We start from the raw sequence: 13,627 nt of genomic DNA, 5'->3' as shown, positions 1-13,627 counted from the left end.
CCCAGAAATGTCTGGGAACTTACAGGTGCCTTGGTGGAAGAGTGGGGTAACATCTCACAGCAAGAACTGGCAAATACTTTTGATTTTGAACCCCCTTTTTGTTCAGGGACACATTATTCCATTTCTGTTAGCCACATGTTCAGTTAGGGGGCAGTATTTTCACATTCGGATGAAAAGCTTGCCCAGAGTAAACTGCCTGCTACTCAGGCCCAGAAGCTAATATATGCATATTATTAGTAGATTTGGATAGAAAACACTCTGACGTTTCTAAAACTGTTTGAATGATGTCTGTGAGTATAACAGAACTCATATGGCAGGCGAAAACCGGAGAATAATCCACCAAGAAGTGGGGAATCTGAGGTTTGTAGTTTTTCAACTCATTGCCTTTCTACTATACAGTGTAAATGGGGTCATATTGCACTTACTAAGGCTTCCACTAGATGTCAACAGTCTTTAGAACCATGTTTCTGGCTTCTACTATGTAGGGGGAGCGAATAAGAGCTGTTTGACTAAGAGGTCTGGCAGAAGACCATGAGCTAAGTCATGCACGTGGCCGTGAGAGCGAGCTGCGTACCTTTTCATTTCTAAAGACAAAGGAATTGTCCGGTTGAACATTATTGAAGATTTATGATAAAAACATCCTAAAGATTGATTCTACACATCGTTTGACATGTTTCTACGAACTGTAATAGAACTGTTTTGACTTTTCATCTGGACTTTCATCTGGACTTGACCTCGCCTTGTGAATTTCGATTGGTGAACTAAACACGCTAACAAAAAGGAGGTATTTGGACATAAAGATAAACTTTATCGAACAAAACAAACATTTATTGTGGAACTGGGATTCCTGGAAATGCATTCTAATGAAGATCATCAAAGGTAAGTGAATATTTATAATACTATTTCTGACTTTTACTGACTCCACAACATGCCATCTGTATGGCTTGTTTTTGTGTCTGAGCGCTGTACTCAGATTATTGCATGGTGTGCTTTTTCCATAAAGCTTTTTCGAAATCTGACACAGCGGTTGCATTAAGGAGAAGTATATATTTAATTCTGTGCATAACACTTGTATCTTTGATCAAAGTTTATGATGAGTATTTCTGTAAATTGTTGTGGCTCTCTGCAAATTCGGATGTTTTCGAGGCACAACATTACTGAACATAACGCACCAATGTAAACTAAGATTTTTGGATATAAATATGAAGTTTATCGAACAAAACATAGGTTAGTGATTATTTTTATCTCTATTTCTGCTTTTTGTGACTCCTCTCTTTGGCTGGAAAATGGCTGTATGTTTTTCTGTGACTAGACCTAACATAATCGTATGGTGTACTTTCGCTGTAAAGCCTTTTTGAAATCGGACACGATGGGTAGATTAACAAGAAGTTAAGCTTTAATTTGGTGTTTTGCATTTGTGAATGTATGAAAGTTAAATATTTCGAAAAAATATTTTTGAATTTCGCGCTCTGCCATTTCAGCGGATGTTGTCGAGGGGTTCCCCTAGCCAGAAGATGTCTCAGTTGTTCAATCTTGTATGTTCATACAATTATTTGCACATGTCATGTTTGCTGATAATAAACACAGTTGACAGTGAGAGGACGTTTCTTTTTTTGCTGAGTTTATGTGAACCCTTGATTTTAATAAACGGTTTGCCCTACTTTGGCAGCAATAACCTCAACATTTTCTGTAGTTGCAGATCAGACCTGAGCAACGGTCAGGAGTAATTTTATACCATTCCTCTTTACAAAACAGTTTCAGTTTAGCAATATTCTTGGGTGAACCGCTCTCTTGAGGCCCTGCCACAGAATCTCAATCGGGTTGAGGTTCCCTACTCTGACTGGGCCACTCCAGAAGGCATATTTTCTTCTGTTGTTGATTTACTTCGGTGTTTTGGGTCGTTGTCCTGTTGCATTACCCAACTTCTCTTGAGCTTCAATTGGCGAACAGCTTTACATTCTCCTGCAAAATGTCTTGATTAACTTGGCAATTCATTGGCAATTCATTTTTCCAACGATGATAGCTAGCTGTCCAGACCCTGAGGCAGCAAAGCAGCAAAGCAGCTCCAAACCATGATACCATGCTCCCTTCACCATACTTTACAGTTGGGATGAGGTTTTGATATTGGTGTGCTGTGCTTTTTTTTCTCCACACAGTGTTGTGTGTTCCTTTCAAACAACTGAACTTTAGTTTAATCTCTCCACAGAATCTGGAACATCCAGATGCTCTTTTGCGAACTTCAAACGTGCAGCAATGTTTTTATTTGGACAGTCGCTGGCTTCTTCCGTGGTGTCCTCCCATGAACACCATTCTTGTTTAGTGTTTTACGTATCGTAGACTCGTCAACAGAGATGTTAGGATGTTCCAGAGATTTCTTTAAGTCTTCAGCTAACACTCTAAGATTCTTCTTAACCTCATTGAGCATTCTGCGCTGTGCTCTTGCAGTCATCTTTGCAGGACGGCCACTCCTAGGGAGAGTAGCGACAGTGCTGAACTTTCTCCATTTATATACAATTTGTCTAACCGTGGAGTGATGAACATCAAGGCTTTTAGAGATACTTTTGTAACCCTTTCCAGCTTTATGCAAGTCAACAATTCTTAATATTGGGTCTTCTGAGATCTCTTTTGTTTGAGGCATGGTTCACATCAGGCAATGCTTCTTGTGAATAGCAAACTCACATTTTGTGAGTATTTTTAGGGCACACAGCTCTAACCAACATCTCCAATCTCGTCTCAATGATTGTACTCCAGGTTAGCTTTTAGAGAAGTAATTAGCTTAGGGGTTCAAATACTTTTTCAACTTACACTGTGAATGTTTAAATGATGTATTCAGTATAGACAATAAAAATACAATCATTTGTGTGTTATTAGTTTAAGCGGAATGTGTTAATCTGTTGTTGTGACTTAGATGAAGATTAAATCTAATTTTATGACCAATTTATGCAGACATTCCGATAATTCCAATAGGGTTCATATACTTTGTCTTGCCACTGTAATTGGATAATATGATGTGAAATGCCTTTGCCACTTTGGTAAATGTAAAAAGTCTAGATGAGGAAGATGATTAAGTTGCAACAATGGAGACAGCACATTTGATATAGAGTAATTGCTAAAAAAAGAAAGGTATACTCTTTATATTTACTTTTTAAAATAATTTGATATGTATTAACATGTGTTTTGATTTCCAACATACTGTAAATCTTAATCAATTCTGTTGATGTTCATAAATACAGATTACTGTTAGGGACTTGCTGCTCATGATTGGGCACATAACGAGCTCAGTATTGGAGGAGGTAAATAGCATCCTGATCCCTGCCTTGGTTGACCTTATAAGGCTGAGAGCTTCAGAAAGTGCTGCAGAGAATATGCTCCCCATGAGCAAAGACACCAACGAAGATTCAACCCAGGGCTCTGTCAGCTGTACCTCCCTACTCTCCAAAGTCAATGTCATCTGTCTCACTCAGAGTCCTGACAGTAGGTCCTCCCCAATCTCCATTGATGTACCAGTCACTGCTGTCCAGACTTATTGTAGCAGCAGTTCTCTGTCCAGTGAGGAACGAGCACACTCTTTCTCTAGTCAGATCTCTACTAAGAACCTCCTGGCTGCTAGGCCACGTTCTGCCAATCCACCACCTGCTAAACAACAATCTGCTAAACCACCACCTGCTAAACCACAATCTGCGACACCACCACCTGCTAAACTACAATCTGCTAAACCAGATTCTGCTAAACCACCTACTGCCACTGACTACTCTGGAACCTTATCTGCTGTGGTAGGTCGTGGGCATGTCATCCCTGTCAAACTGACCTTGGCCCCTTTCTCCTCCTTAATCTCCAGCGAAGAGACCAACACCAACCTCTCCTCCAGCAGCCTCCCCTCCTCCTGCTCCATCAAGCTTTCAGACAGTAAGAGTGTAATTCCTTGCTCCCTGACTGTAAGCTCCATTTCAAATGTTCCTGGACCTGACTCTAGCAGCAGCCCTGTGCGGGAGAATCAATTTGCTACTGAGGTCTCGTCGATCTGCCTCAGCCAAGATAGAAATGGCCAAAGAGGGAGTGTGACACCTCCAGCCCCTTTGGATGTTTCCCTCCCCTCCATTATTGAGCGGGCTGGCGGACTTGTATGTTCCGTCATCTCCCAGTCTTTAGCAATTGTGGAGGCGCGGTCAAGTGTGAATGGTGAGGAGGGCTCTCCATCTCCCACCACAGTCTCCCATTCTCCTACAAGGGTGTTTGTCAGCCACTTAAGGAGTAGCCCACTAGGTGAGGACCTTGTAGATTCAACACTTGCGGATGTTATCTCTGTCCTGAAAATGGAGGGAATTCTTTCCTCCTGATTTGGAGGAGGAGCTGCTTGATCTCTCCTCCAGTTGTTCTTCGTCAGGACTGCAAGTCTGTTGGCCCTCTTGGCAGTGGGTGAGATTAAACTTGGGGGTCGTACTCTGAAACCCCAACGGCCCATGATACCTTACTATAATTATTGAGGAAATCCAAAATAATGATGATGACAGTGGAAGTGACGTCTCTGGTGCATCAACACCATGCAACACACCAGCACCACAGAGCCGGTTCTCTTCTGCACTGAGGGGAGTGCTTCCCCATGACAGGAGGATACTCAGCACAACACTGCTTGGAATCCAGAACACACTAGACAGTGAGAACCTCTCAGGAGAGTGTTCCACCTCACCACAGGACAATGCCAGAGTCCTGGAGATGATAAAGTTGCTGCAGAGGCGCCTTGAGGGGACACCCTCAGAGTCCTCCATCCATATCACAGATGTGGCTTCACCCTTGGGCATTCCTCTCCCTGTATCTCTCTATGCTGTTCAGTCCGGTGTATTTGCCACTGACAAAGACCTGAAGGCAGAACGAGTGAGGGGAGTCTTTGAAAGCCTGAGATCCCAGTTTATGAGCTACTCCATCAAGCCTGTGAGTAACATCATTACCAGGGCAACAACAAAGATGGCTGCCTCCAATCAGGTTAGTTCAGAGACACTCCAGGCAGCATCAGCAAAATCATCTGCTGTGGCTCAGAACCTTATTAGTTCGGTTTTATTTAAAGTTGCCACGGTGTCCTGCTCTGATGACTTAGAGGGTCTGGGTGATCATCTCAGATGCCCCTCAACTTTGACCAGAGTTCTGACACCTTTGACCTCGGAGAAAGCTACACTGACGCCTGCTGTTCTGAAGATCAGAAGGGAGATGTCTAAGGAAGTGGCCACCGAACTCCAGAGTTTCTTGATCAAGGAATCCCTTACTGGCACCCAGACACCATCCAATGGACATGTTTGCACTTCTGAATCTGCCCCAAGGGAAGCTGTGCGGGACATCCTGAGGAAAACCAAAGAGGAGGCTTTCAACAAAAGCCTGAATAAAATTTTCCCTGTTAATTTGGATGAGCGGCTCACAGACTCCATTGCAGATGCCTTATATCCGAAGCTGCATGACAGATTGGAGTCCAAGAGAGAGCTGCAGGCTTCTTATTACAGCTCCCAGATCATCTGTAGCCTCAGCCCCTTCAAAGTTGAGAGCAGCCTAGAGCTCCAGGAGTTCACTGACCCACTATCTGAGTCAGTATTGTGTCTCCTGGATAGAACATTTGGAGATAAAGCTCAGAACTTAAAGACAGGCGGAGGTGTTTTACAATATGTCACAGACCCAACCTATAAGAAGCATTTGATTGGACCCCACACCAACGATGTCAATGTGGTTATGCACACGATTGCAGTGGAGGAGTTGCCTGTTGAGGGTTGTATTGCGCAAAGTGAGGCCATTCATGGACTTCACAAGAAGCAAGAGTTACCTTCCAGCACCAGTGGCAGAGGGAATGAGACCCCGAGCCCTACTAATTTCCTACTGGAGGGTGTAGTGGGCAAACTGGTACGGAAGATGCTATTTCAGGGCCTTGACATCCCTGAGGTACCCATGAACTACAGCCGCTCTGAGAACTTTAAGCTACAGTATGAACTGGTTGCAAAGCTTTGTCCTCTGATGGTAAGGACAATCATGGCTACAACCATAGACAATCAACCACCTACTATGCAAGAAGCAGTGATGTCTTCCGAGAACATCCATGTGAAAGAGCTGTGTGAGGCAGGTATCAACCACCTCAAAGAGAACCATGCCCGATGACTCTGAGACAAACATCATGATCAGAAGGGCTTTGAGTGAAATTGAATCCTGTATGATTGAGACCTCCGACAAGGACTCTCCCAGTCTACATTCCACACCAGAGGTGGTTGTAGACCTGATCACCAAGCTGCTTCATGGGTATGAGCTTGACTCAGAGGACTTTGCGTCACCTGTGTCATCCCCAACCACCACTCTCTCTGATGTGGCAATGGACATGGTGGTTTCTGTCCTTCGGGACATGTCCGATTCCCCAGACGTTACCTCAGCATTGGAAATGACCAAGGATCTCAAGACGCCGTACTCCCGCCCCTCAAGTGCAAGGATTGTAAGTGCCCTCTGCAGAGAGCTGGAGGAGCACATGGGCTCTGATGCTCTGAGGCGAGCTTTGAGCCACGGCAGCGGGGAGATGACAACAGCCATTGCGAGTGCAGTCACCAGGGAAGTCAACCGTCTGGGTTCAATCGTACCCAAAGTCTCTGTCAGGCCGCTCTCCTCAGACATCTGCCTTAGGACAGACCAGGACAAGGTCATGGTTAAGAGCCGATGTGGCTCGGCTGAGGTGAAGGCATCCCAACCGGTGTATATTATTGTTCATGTAGAGGCGGTGATGGATATCATTGTCCGGCTGCGGTCTCTGATTGTTCCTCGGACCCAGGATAAACTGGCCAGCTGGACCCTAGTTGAGGATGTGACCAACAAGCTGTCCAGTGCTCTGTGGGTGAGGGTGACTAACAGGTGGAGGGAAGCAAATGTCTGCCTGAAGGCAACAGACATCTTTCAGTTGGTGCTGTCTGTGCATAGAAAGTTGATGCAACGCTATGGCACAGAGGAAGCCCTACAGAAGATACTGTGCCACAAGGCACCCAAGCTGCACAAGGACATTGTCTGTCTTGTCACGAACGGAATTATGGATGCACCATCCAAACTTCAAGGCACCAAAAATCTGGAATCTACACTCAACTTGAAAGAATTGACAGCCTTGTTTAATGAAATGACAACCCGTCAATCTTTGAATAAGAAAGCTAAGCAGAGCAGCATCAAGATTGAGATTGAACAGCCGGAGTGGTCCACTGTGGAACAAGTGACATCCGGTTCCACCAGCTTCATTAGGGAGCTTATATTAGAAGAAGTCCTGATTAAGCTTGTCAAGAAGATATGCCGTATGCCAAAAAGGACCAACAAGCGTCAGCGCATCCAGATCAGTGATCTGGTGACTGAGCTGATCCGATTGTTCGACGATGAGGTGGCCAAATATCTGATTGAGGAAATGGAAAGCCAGCAAAAAAGTTTCAATTCTAAGATGACATCGAAGCTGGCAGATGCCATCTACACTGACCTTGGGAAGGTCAAGCGTTTGAAACGCTCCTTGAAAATTGACGATTTATTTGAGGATCAGGAGATGCTTTCCATTGTCTCTGTCATTGTTTCCCACAAGCTACTGGCCATCTTGAAACCCTCAGTTTCCAACCCATATGACCGTGAGACCTCAGACCTTGAAGACTCATGCAGTAATGATTTGGAGGATGCGGAATCTGAGGGGGTGCATTATGCCACCGGCAGAAAGGTAAGACAAGCTCAGATTACTCTTGAATGGTCATTGGTTGTGCTTTTTGATATCGGCACCAGTAAGTATAGCTGTATAATTTATAGGAATATGTAAAGGAAGTGAAATTGAAGTTTAATTGTGCATTCTTGAATTCTGATCACAGTCCAACATGAGCATAGTCCTTACAGACACTACAAACCAGCCAGAGATGTACATTGCTGTGGATTCTCCACCTATGAGTGAGTATTCCTGGGGGGAAATGTTCTTATGGGACAATTATGTATAAAGAAGTAATAAATTATTGTTTTATCAGACAATTGTCCATCTGAAATTCTTACATATTTTCATCTTCTTGCCAGTTAAATTATCCAAGATGAGGAAAGGCATCCGGGACTTCTTCTGGGGAGTCCAGAAGGCCTGGAAACGCTTGGTCACCTGCAAGTCCTCTGGGTCCTCTGATGGGTAGCCTGGATGACGTGCAGCCCATGTCAGTTGCTTTTGCCAGGCTACATCTGAGGAGGACACCACAACTGGCCTCAATACAACATTTTTATTTTTGTTGCTCATTTCTGTTTTCATTTTGAATCCCCTAATGCTGCTATATTTGAACCAGGCTGTCAGTGGACTAGCTTACCATTAGTTTATACTCCTTAAGGAAGATCCACTATAGGCTAGTCAACACCAAAATTCCACCTGGGTCTTTTGATCCCTTATTAGCTCCCACTCCTGTAACTAGGAATGTGAGCTTCTAAATGTCATTCAGACATCTACAGCTTCTCCTGTGACTAGGAAGATAAGCTAAGAAGCCCAACCAATTGACTAGATGTGCTGTACATCTGATGCCCTCTCCCTATTGTAATCATTGATCCACATTCATTGCAGCCTCTAAATTTGATGTAGATATTTAGCCTAAATTAAAAAATGACAAGGAGGGAAGGCCGACAGCAGCTTCTACTCTTACGATTAGGAAAGTGGTGCTAAACTTTTTGGGCTTTGAGGAACTATGCATTTTATTTTTCAATCACTTACATACTTTTTAATGGTTGTTTTAATAAAGCATTTGTATTGCAGATTTGGATTAATATTGTATCTTTCATAATTTTTCATTTTAATTTAGGTATTCATTTGATGACATGGGACTAAAGCGTAGTTTATACCCTACATACATACACAAGAAATAACTACAAGCAGCTACACAAAAAAAGCTTTACACAAGAACGCAGGATCAGCATTTTGTGAAGCGTTCTTGTGTTGCACACGAAGGGTATGACCTAGGCTTAGTCATTTTATGACTTCTATAAGGGTATATAATGGTATCCATAGTGCAGTATTAAGATATTCATTGTGGAGCTTTATATTATAGTAGAATTAATGTAAATGAATAAAAGTGAATTGATGTATGTCAACTTGATGGCGATATTTGCTTGCTCAACAAAAGCTGTATTGGTGTTAGACGGTCTGAAGTTGTATGACTTTCACTTATTTATTTAATTGTCACGGCCCTGAAAGAGGTAGAAAAGGCCTCAAGATGGCGACAAATATCTTCTGTCAGAAAATCCTATCAATGTATTTATCACATGCGCTGAGTCGAACAGGTGAAATGCATACTTACATCTTCCTCTAACTCTGCCTTGACAGAGAAGGGCTTGATGAATCATTTACAGTATATTGAATTCAGAGTTTCTAGTGTGAAATACAACATTGCTGTCTGCCAAAATAATTAGCAGTATTAAAGCAGTGTAATATACACTGAGTGTACAAAACATGAGTGCTCTTCCCATGACATAGATGGCCCAGGTGAATCCAGGTGAAAGCTATGATCCTTTATTGATGTCACAGTGTAGATGCTGGGTTTTTGACACGTAACAGTGTCCCGTGTGAATCAAGAATGGTCCACCAACCAAAGGACACCCAGCCAACTTGACACAACTGTGGGAAGCATTGGAGTCAACATGGACCAGCATCCCAGTGGAATGCTTTTGACACTTTGCAGAGTCCATGCCCCGACGAATTGAGGCTGATCTGAGGGGGAAAAAGGGTGCAACTAAATATTAGGAAGGTGTTCCTGATGTTTTGTGCACTCAGTGTATATACTTCAGGTTGTATATATTTGAAGTTTCCGGAGCATGTGAGTCTTACGGCCAGCTGCCATATTCTTGCATGTATTCTGCATCCGGAACCGTGAAGCCTGGCACGCGAGTTTAGTATGATTTGATATATGATATTTATGCACCACGTGTTTATGTGACTACTCTGTTTGCCTAACTTGGGGAGACAAAGAAAGTAATACTTACTTTCAGAAGAGGACTTTATCATGGCCCATTCATACTAGCAGGGAAGCCCCTCTCTCAGAGGCTGAGGCGAAGAGGAGCAGTCGTAGGCCCACTCCATGTGAGTGGCTTTACCGTAACCTCAGGCACAGTGGAACGGGGGAAACTCATCCCTATAATTGTGTTGGGGAGATCCAGACTGCATTTCACATGGCACCCTATTCACTATACAATGCATTACTTTTGACCAGGGCCCATAGAGGTCTAGTCAAAAGTAGTGCACTGTATAGAGTGCCATTTGGAATGCAAGTTCAGACTCAGCTTTAATAAGGGGATTAGGTCTGCTAGCCAGTGTTCCGTCTCTCTCTCTCTCCCTCTCCTGCAGGCATGCTCATGTACAATAAGGTGTTTTCGGGGCATGATGACTCAGCTCATCGGTGACCAAACTCACCTTTTGTAGTGTGGTGTTTATACTGCTGCTACACCTTAATCAGGACCTCATCCCCCGGCTATTTAAGTATCTGGTGAACGAGATTACCTTAATCATAACTTGTGGGCCAGTATGTTGTGTGGCAACCCTGCCTGTTAGTAGTTTGACACACATAATGCTTTACTTGAGGGCTACCTACATTAAGACCTCATAACACATGAATCACACATGAATCATAACACAAATCACTGTACATGCACCTGTCACCATCACCATGCGCAGCAGCGCTCATTGGACTCACATGGACTCCTTCACGTGGTTGATTGCCCCTGTATATCTATCTGTTCCTCGTGGTGTTCCCTGTGTACGCATTACTTGGTGCTGTGTGTTCCTGTCCAGACGCTGTTCCTGTTCTGTTTAATGTCTTTCAGTTATTAAACCTTCACTCCCTGTACCTGTATTGGCACTTCGTCTCAGGCCTATAAACACCAGTGGCAATATATCCTCCAAACACCAGCTTCTCCGGCATTACTACTTAAATATCCACAGCCATTGGAGGCCAGAAAGTCCCACCTAAAATTGAATTTGCTCATCAGAGGGCCCGTCACTGCTTGCTTCAAACACAGCACAACGCTGGAAATCTGTCTGCATCCACAGAAACTACTCCCATCGTTCTATGACAAACACAGATGGTTTTATATCAAATTCACAGAGAGCGGTAGAGAGACTCTGACACAGATGTACTGCCAGTTCCTTGTTGGTTTGGCTGTACTCTGAGTATACAAAACATCAAATCAAATTTTATTTGTCACATACACATGGTTAGCAGATGTTAGTGCGAGTGTAGCGAAATGCTTGTGCTTCTAGTTCCGACAATGCAGTAATAACCAACAAGTAATCTAGCTAACAATTCCAAAACTACTACCTTATAGACACAAGTGTAAGGGGATAAAGAATATGTACATAAGATATATGAATGAGTGATGGTACAGAGCGGCATAGGCAAGATACAGTAGATGGTATTGAGTGCAGTATATACATATGAGATGAGTATGTAAACAAAGTGGCATAGTTAAAGTGGCTAGTGATACATGTATTACATAAGGATGCAGTAGATGATATAGAGTACAGTATATACGTATACATGTGAGATGAATAATGTAGGGTATGTAAACATTATATTAGGTAGCATTGTTTAAAGTGGCTAGTGATATATTTTACATAATTTCCCATCAATTCCCATTATTAAAGTGGCTGGAGTTGAGTCAGTGTGTTGGCAGCAGCCACTCAATGTTAGTGGTGGCTGTTTAACAGTCTGATGGCCTTGAGATGGAAGCTGTGATGTGTACGCCGAGGAACTTAAAACTTACTACCCTCTCCACTACAGTTCCATCGATGTGGATAGGGGGTGTTCCCTCTGCTGTTTCCTGAAGTCCACAATCATCTCCTTAGTTTTGTTGTCGTTGAGTGTGAGGTTATTTTCCTGACACCACACTCCGAGGGCCCTCACCTCCTCCCTGTAGGCCGTAGGGTTAGGGTTAGGTGGGGTGGAGATGTTGTTGCCTACCCTCACCACCTGGGGGCGGCCCGTCAGGAAGTCCAGTACCCAGTTGCACAGGGCGGGGTCGAGACCCAGGGTCTCGAGCTTGATGACGAGCTTGGAGGGCACTATGGTGTTAAATGCCGAGCTGTAGTCGATGAACAGCATTCTCACATAGGTATTCCTCTTGTCCAGATGGGTTAGGGCAGTGTGCAGTGTGGTTGAGATTGCATCGTCTGTGGACCTATTTGAGCGGTAAGCAAATTGGAGTGGGTCTAGGGTGTCAGGTAGGGTGGAGGTGATATGGTCCTTGACTAGTCTCTCAAAGCACTTCATGATGACAGAATTGAGTGCTACGGGCGGTAGTCGTTTAGCTCAGTTACCTTAGCTTTCTTGGGAACAGGAACAATGGTGGCCCTCTTGAAGCATGTGGGAACAACAGACTGGGATAGGGATTGATTGAATATGTCCGTAAACACACCAGCCAGCTGGTCTGCGCATGCTCTGAGGGCGCGGCTGGGGATGCCGTCTGGGCCTGCAGCCTTGCGAGGGTTGACACGTTTAAATGTTTTCCTCACGTCGGCTGCAGTGAAGGAGAGTCCGCATGTTTTAGTTGCGGGCAGTGTCAGTGGCACAGTATTGTCCTCAAAGCGGGCAAAAAAGTTATTTAGTCTGCCTGGGAGCAAGACATCCTGGTCCGTGACGGTGCTGGTTTTCTTTTTGTAATCCTTGATTGACTGTAGACCCTGCCACATACCTCTTGTGTCTGAGCCGTTGAATTGAGATTCTACTTTGTCTCTATACTGACGCTTAGCTTGTTTGATTGCCTTGCGGAGGGAATAGTTACACTGTTTGTATTCGGTCATGTTTCCAGTCACCTTGCCCTGATTAAAAGCAGTGGTTCGCGCTTTAAGTTTCACGCGAATGCTGCCATCAATCCACGGTTTCTGGTTTGGGAATGTTTTAATCGTTGCTATGGGAACACCTAAGAACACCTTCCTAATCTTCCATTGCACCCCTTTTGCCCTCAGAACAACCTTGTCGAGGCATGGACTCTACAAGGTGTCAAAAGCGTCCCATAGGGATACTGGCCCATGTTGATTCCAATTCTTCCCACAGTTGTGTCAAGTTGGCTGGATGTGCTTTGGGTGGTACACACAGGAAACTATTAGCTCCTACTACCATACCTCGTTCAAAGGCAATTCAATCTTAAATCTTTTGTCTTGCCCATTCACCCTCTGAACGGCACACAATCCATGTATCAATTGTCTCTTCTTCTTCTGTATTATGGTGGTCCACAAATAAATGTCATAGGTGCATGCTGCTGTATTGGCTGTGTATCAGTCTACTATTCTATAGTATGAATTCATTACACTTTGTGAATAAAAAAAACAGAAATATAAAAACTAAAACTAAATACAAAAACAATTGCTTTACCAACTAACCCTGATCCCATTAAAACCTCAATTCCACTACTTTGGCCCTATCTGATACTACTCCAGGCCAGCCGCCTGGGAGGATGGGACATCATCATTCAACATCTTGTAACTCTGCATTTCTACATATTTTGCTATGGGACAGCGAGAACTTTTTATAACAAATGTCATGCGATTATACTCAGTATGCCTTGGGGCACAGATATAAAATGTGCAGTTTTACAGTTTCCCCCCCTCAACTTTACCCATTTTGCCATGGGGTGGATCGAAATG

At 43.8% G+C, this 13,627-nt stretch overlaps 1 protein-coding gene across 1 annotated transcript; it reads left to right on the top strand.

Moving 5' to 3' along the window:
* The first annotated feature begins 6,113 nt into the window (after nt 1–6,113).
* Nucleotides 6,114–8,750, top strand: LOC121842590. Its single transcript, XM_042312471.1, has 3 exons — nt 6,114–7,696; nt 7,842–7,917; nt 8,038–8,750. The coding sequence occupies exons 1-3, from the start codon at nt 6,122–6,124 to the stop codon at nt 8,142–8,144; spliced, it is 1,758 nt and encodes a 585-aa protein (XP_042168405.1). The 5' UTR covers nt 6,114–6,121; the 3' UTR covers nt 8,145–8,750.
* Nucleotides 8,751–13,627: the final 4,877 nt, after the last annotated feature.

The sequence above is a fragment of the Oncorhynchus tshawytscha genome, unplaced genomic scaffold (genome assembly GCF_018296145.1).
Source record: "Oncorhynchus tshawytscha isolate Ot180627B unplaced genomic scaffold, Otsh_v2.0 Un_contig_10997_pilon_pilon, whole genome shotgun sequence".
Classification (NCBI taxonomy): domain Eukaryota; kingdom Metazoa; phylum Chordata; class Actinopteri; order Salmoniformes; family Salmonidae; genus Oncorhynchus; species Oncorhynchus tshawytscha.
This window is presented reverse-complemented; position numbering and strand designations above follow the sequence as displayed.

Excerpts from the sequence above, each read along its gene's own strand:
- LOC121842590 (XM_042312471.1), top strand. The coding sequence starts at position 6,122 with ATGCCCGATGACTCTGAGACAAACATCATGATCAGAAGGGCTTTGAGT. Across the intron at positions 7,697-7,841 it reads ATTATGCCACCGGCAGAAAG|TCCAACATGAGCATAGTCCT; the intron begins GTAAGACAAGCT and ends TTCTGATCACAG. Across the intron at positions 7,918-8,037 it reads TGTGGATTCTCCACCTATGA|TTAAATTATCCAAGATGAGG; the intron begins GTGAGTATTCCT and ends TCTTCTTGCCAG.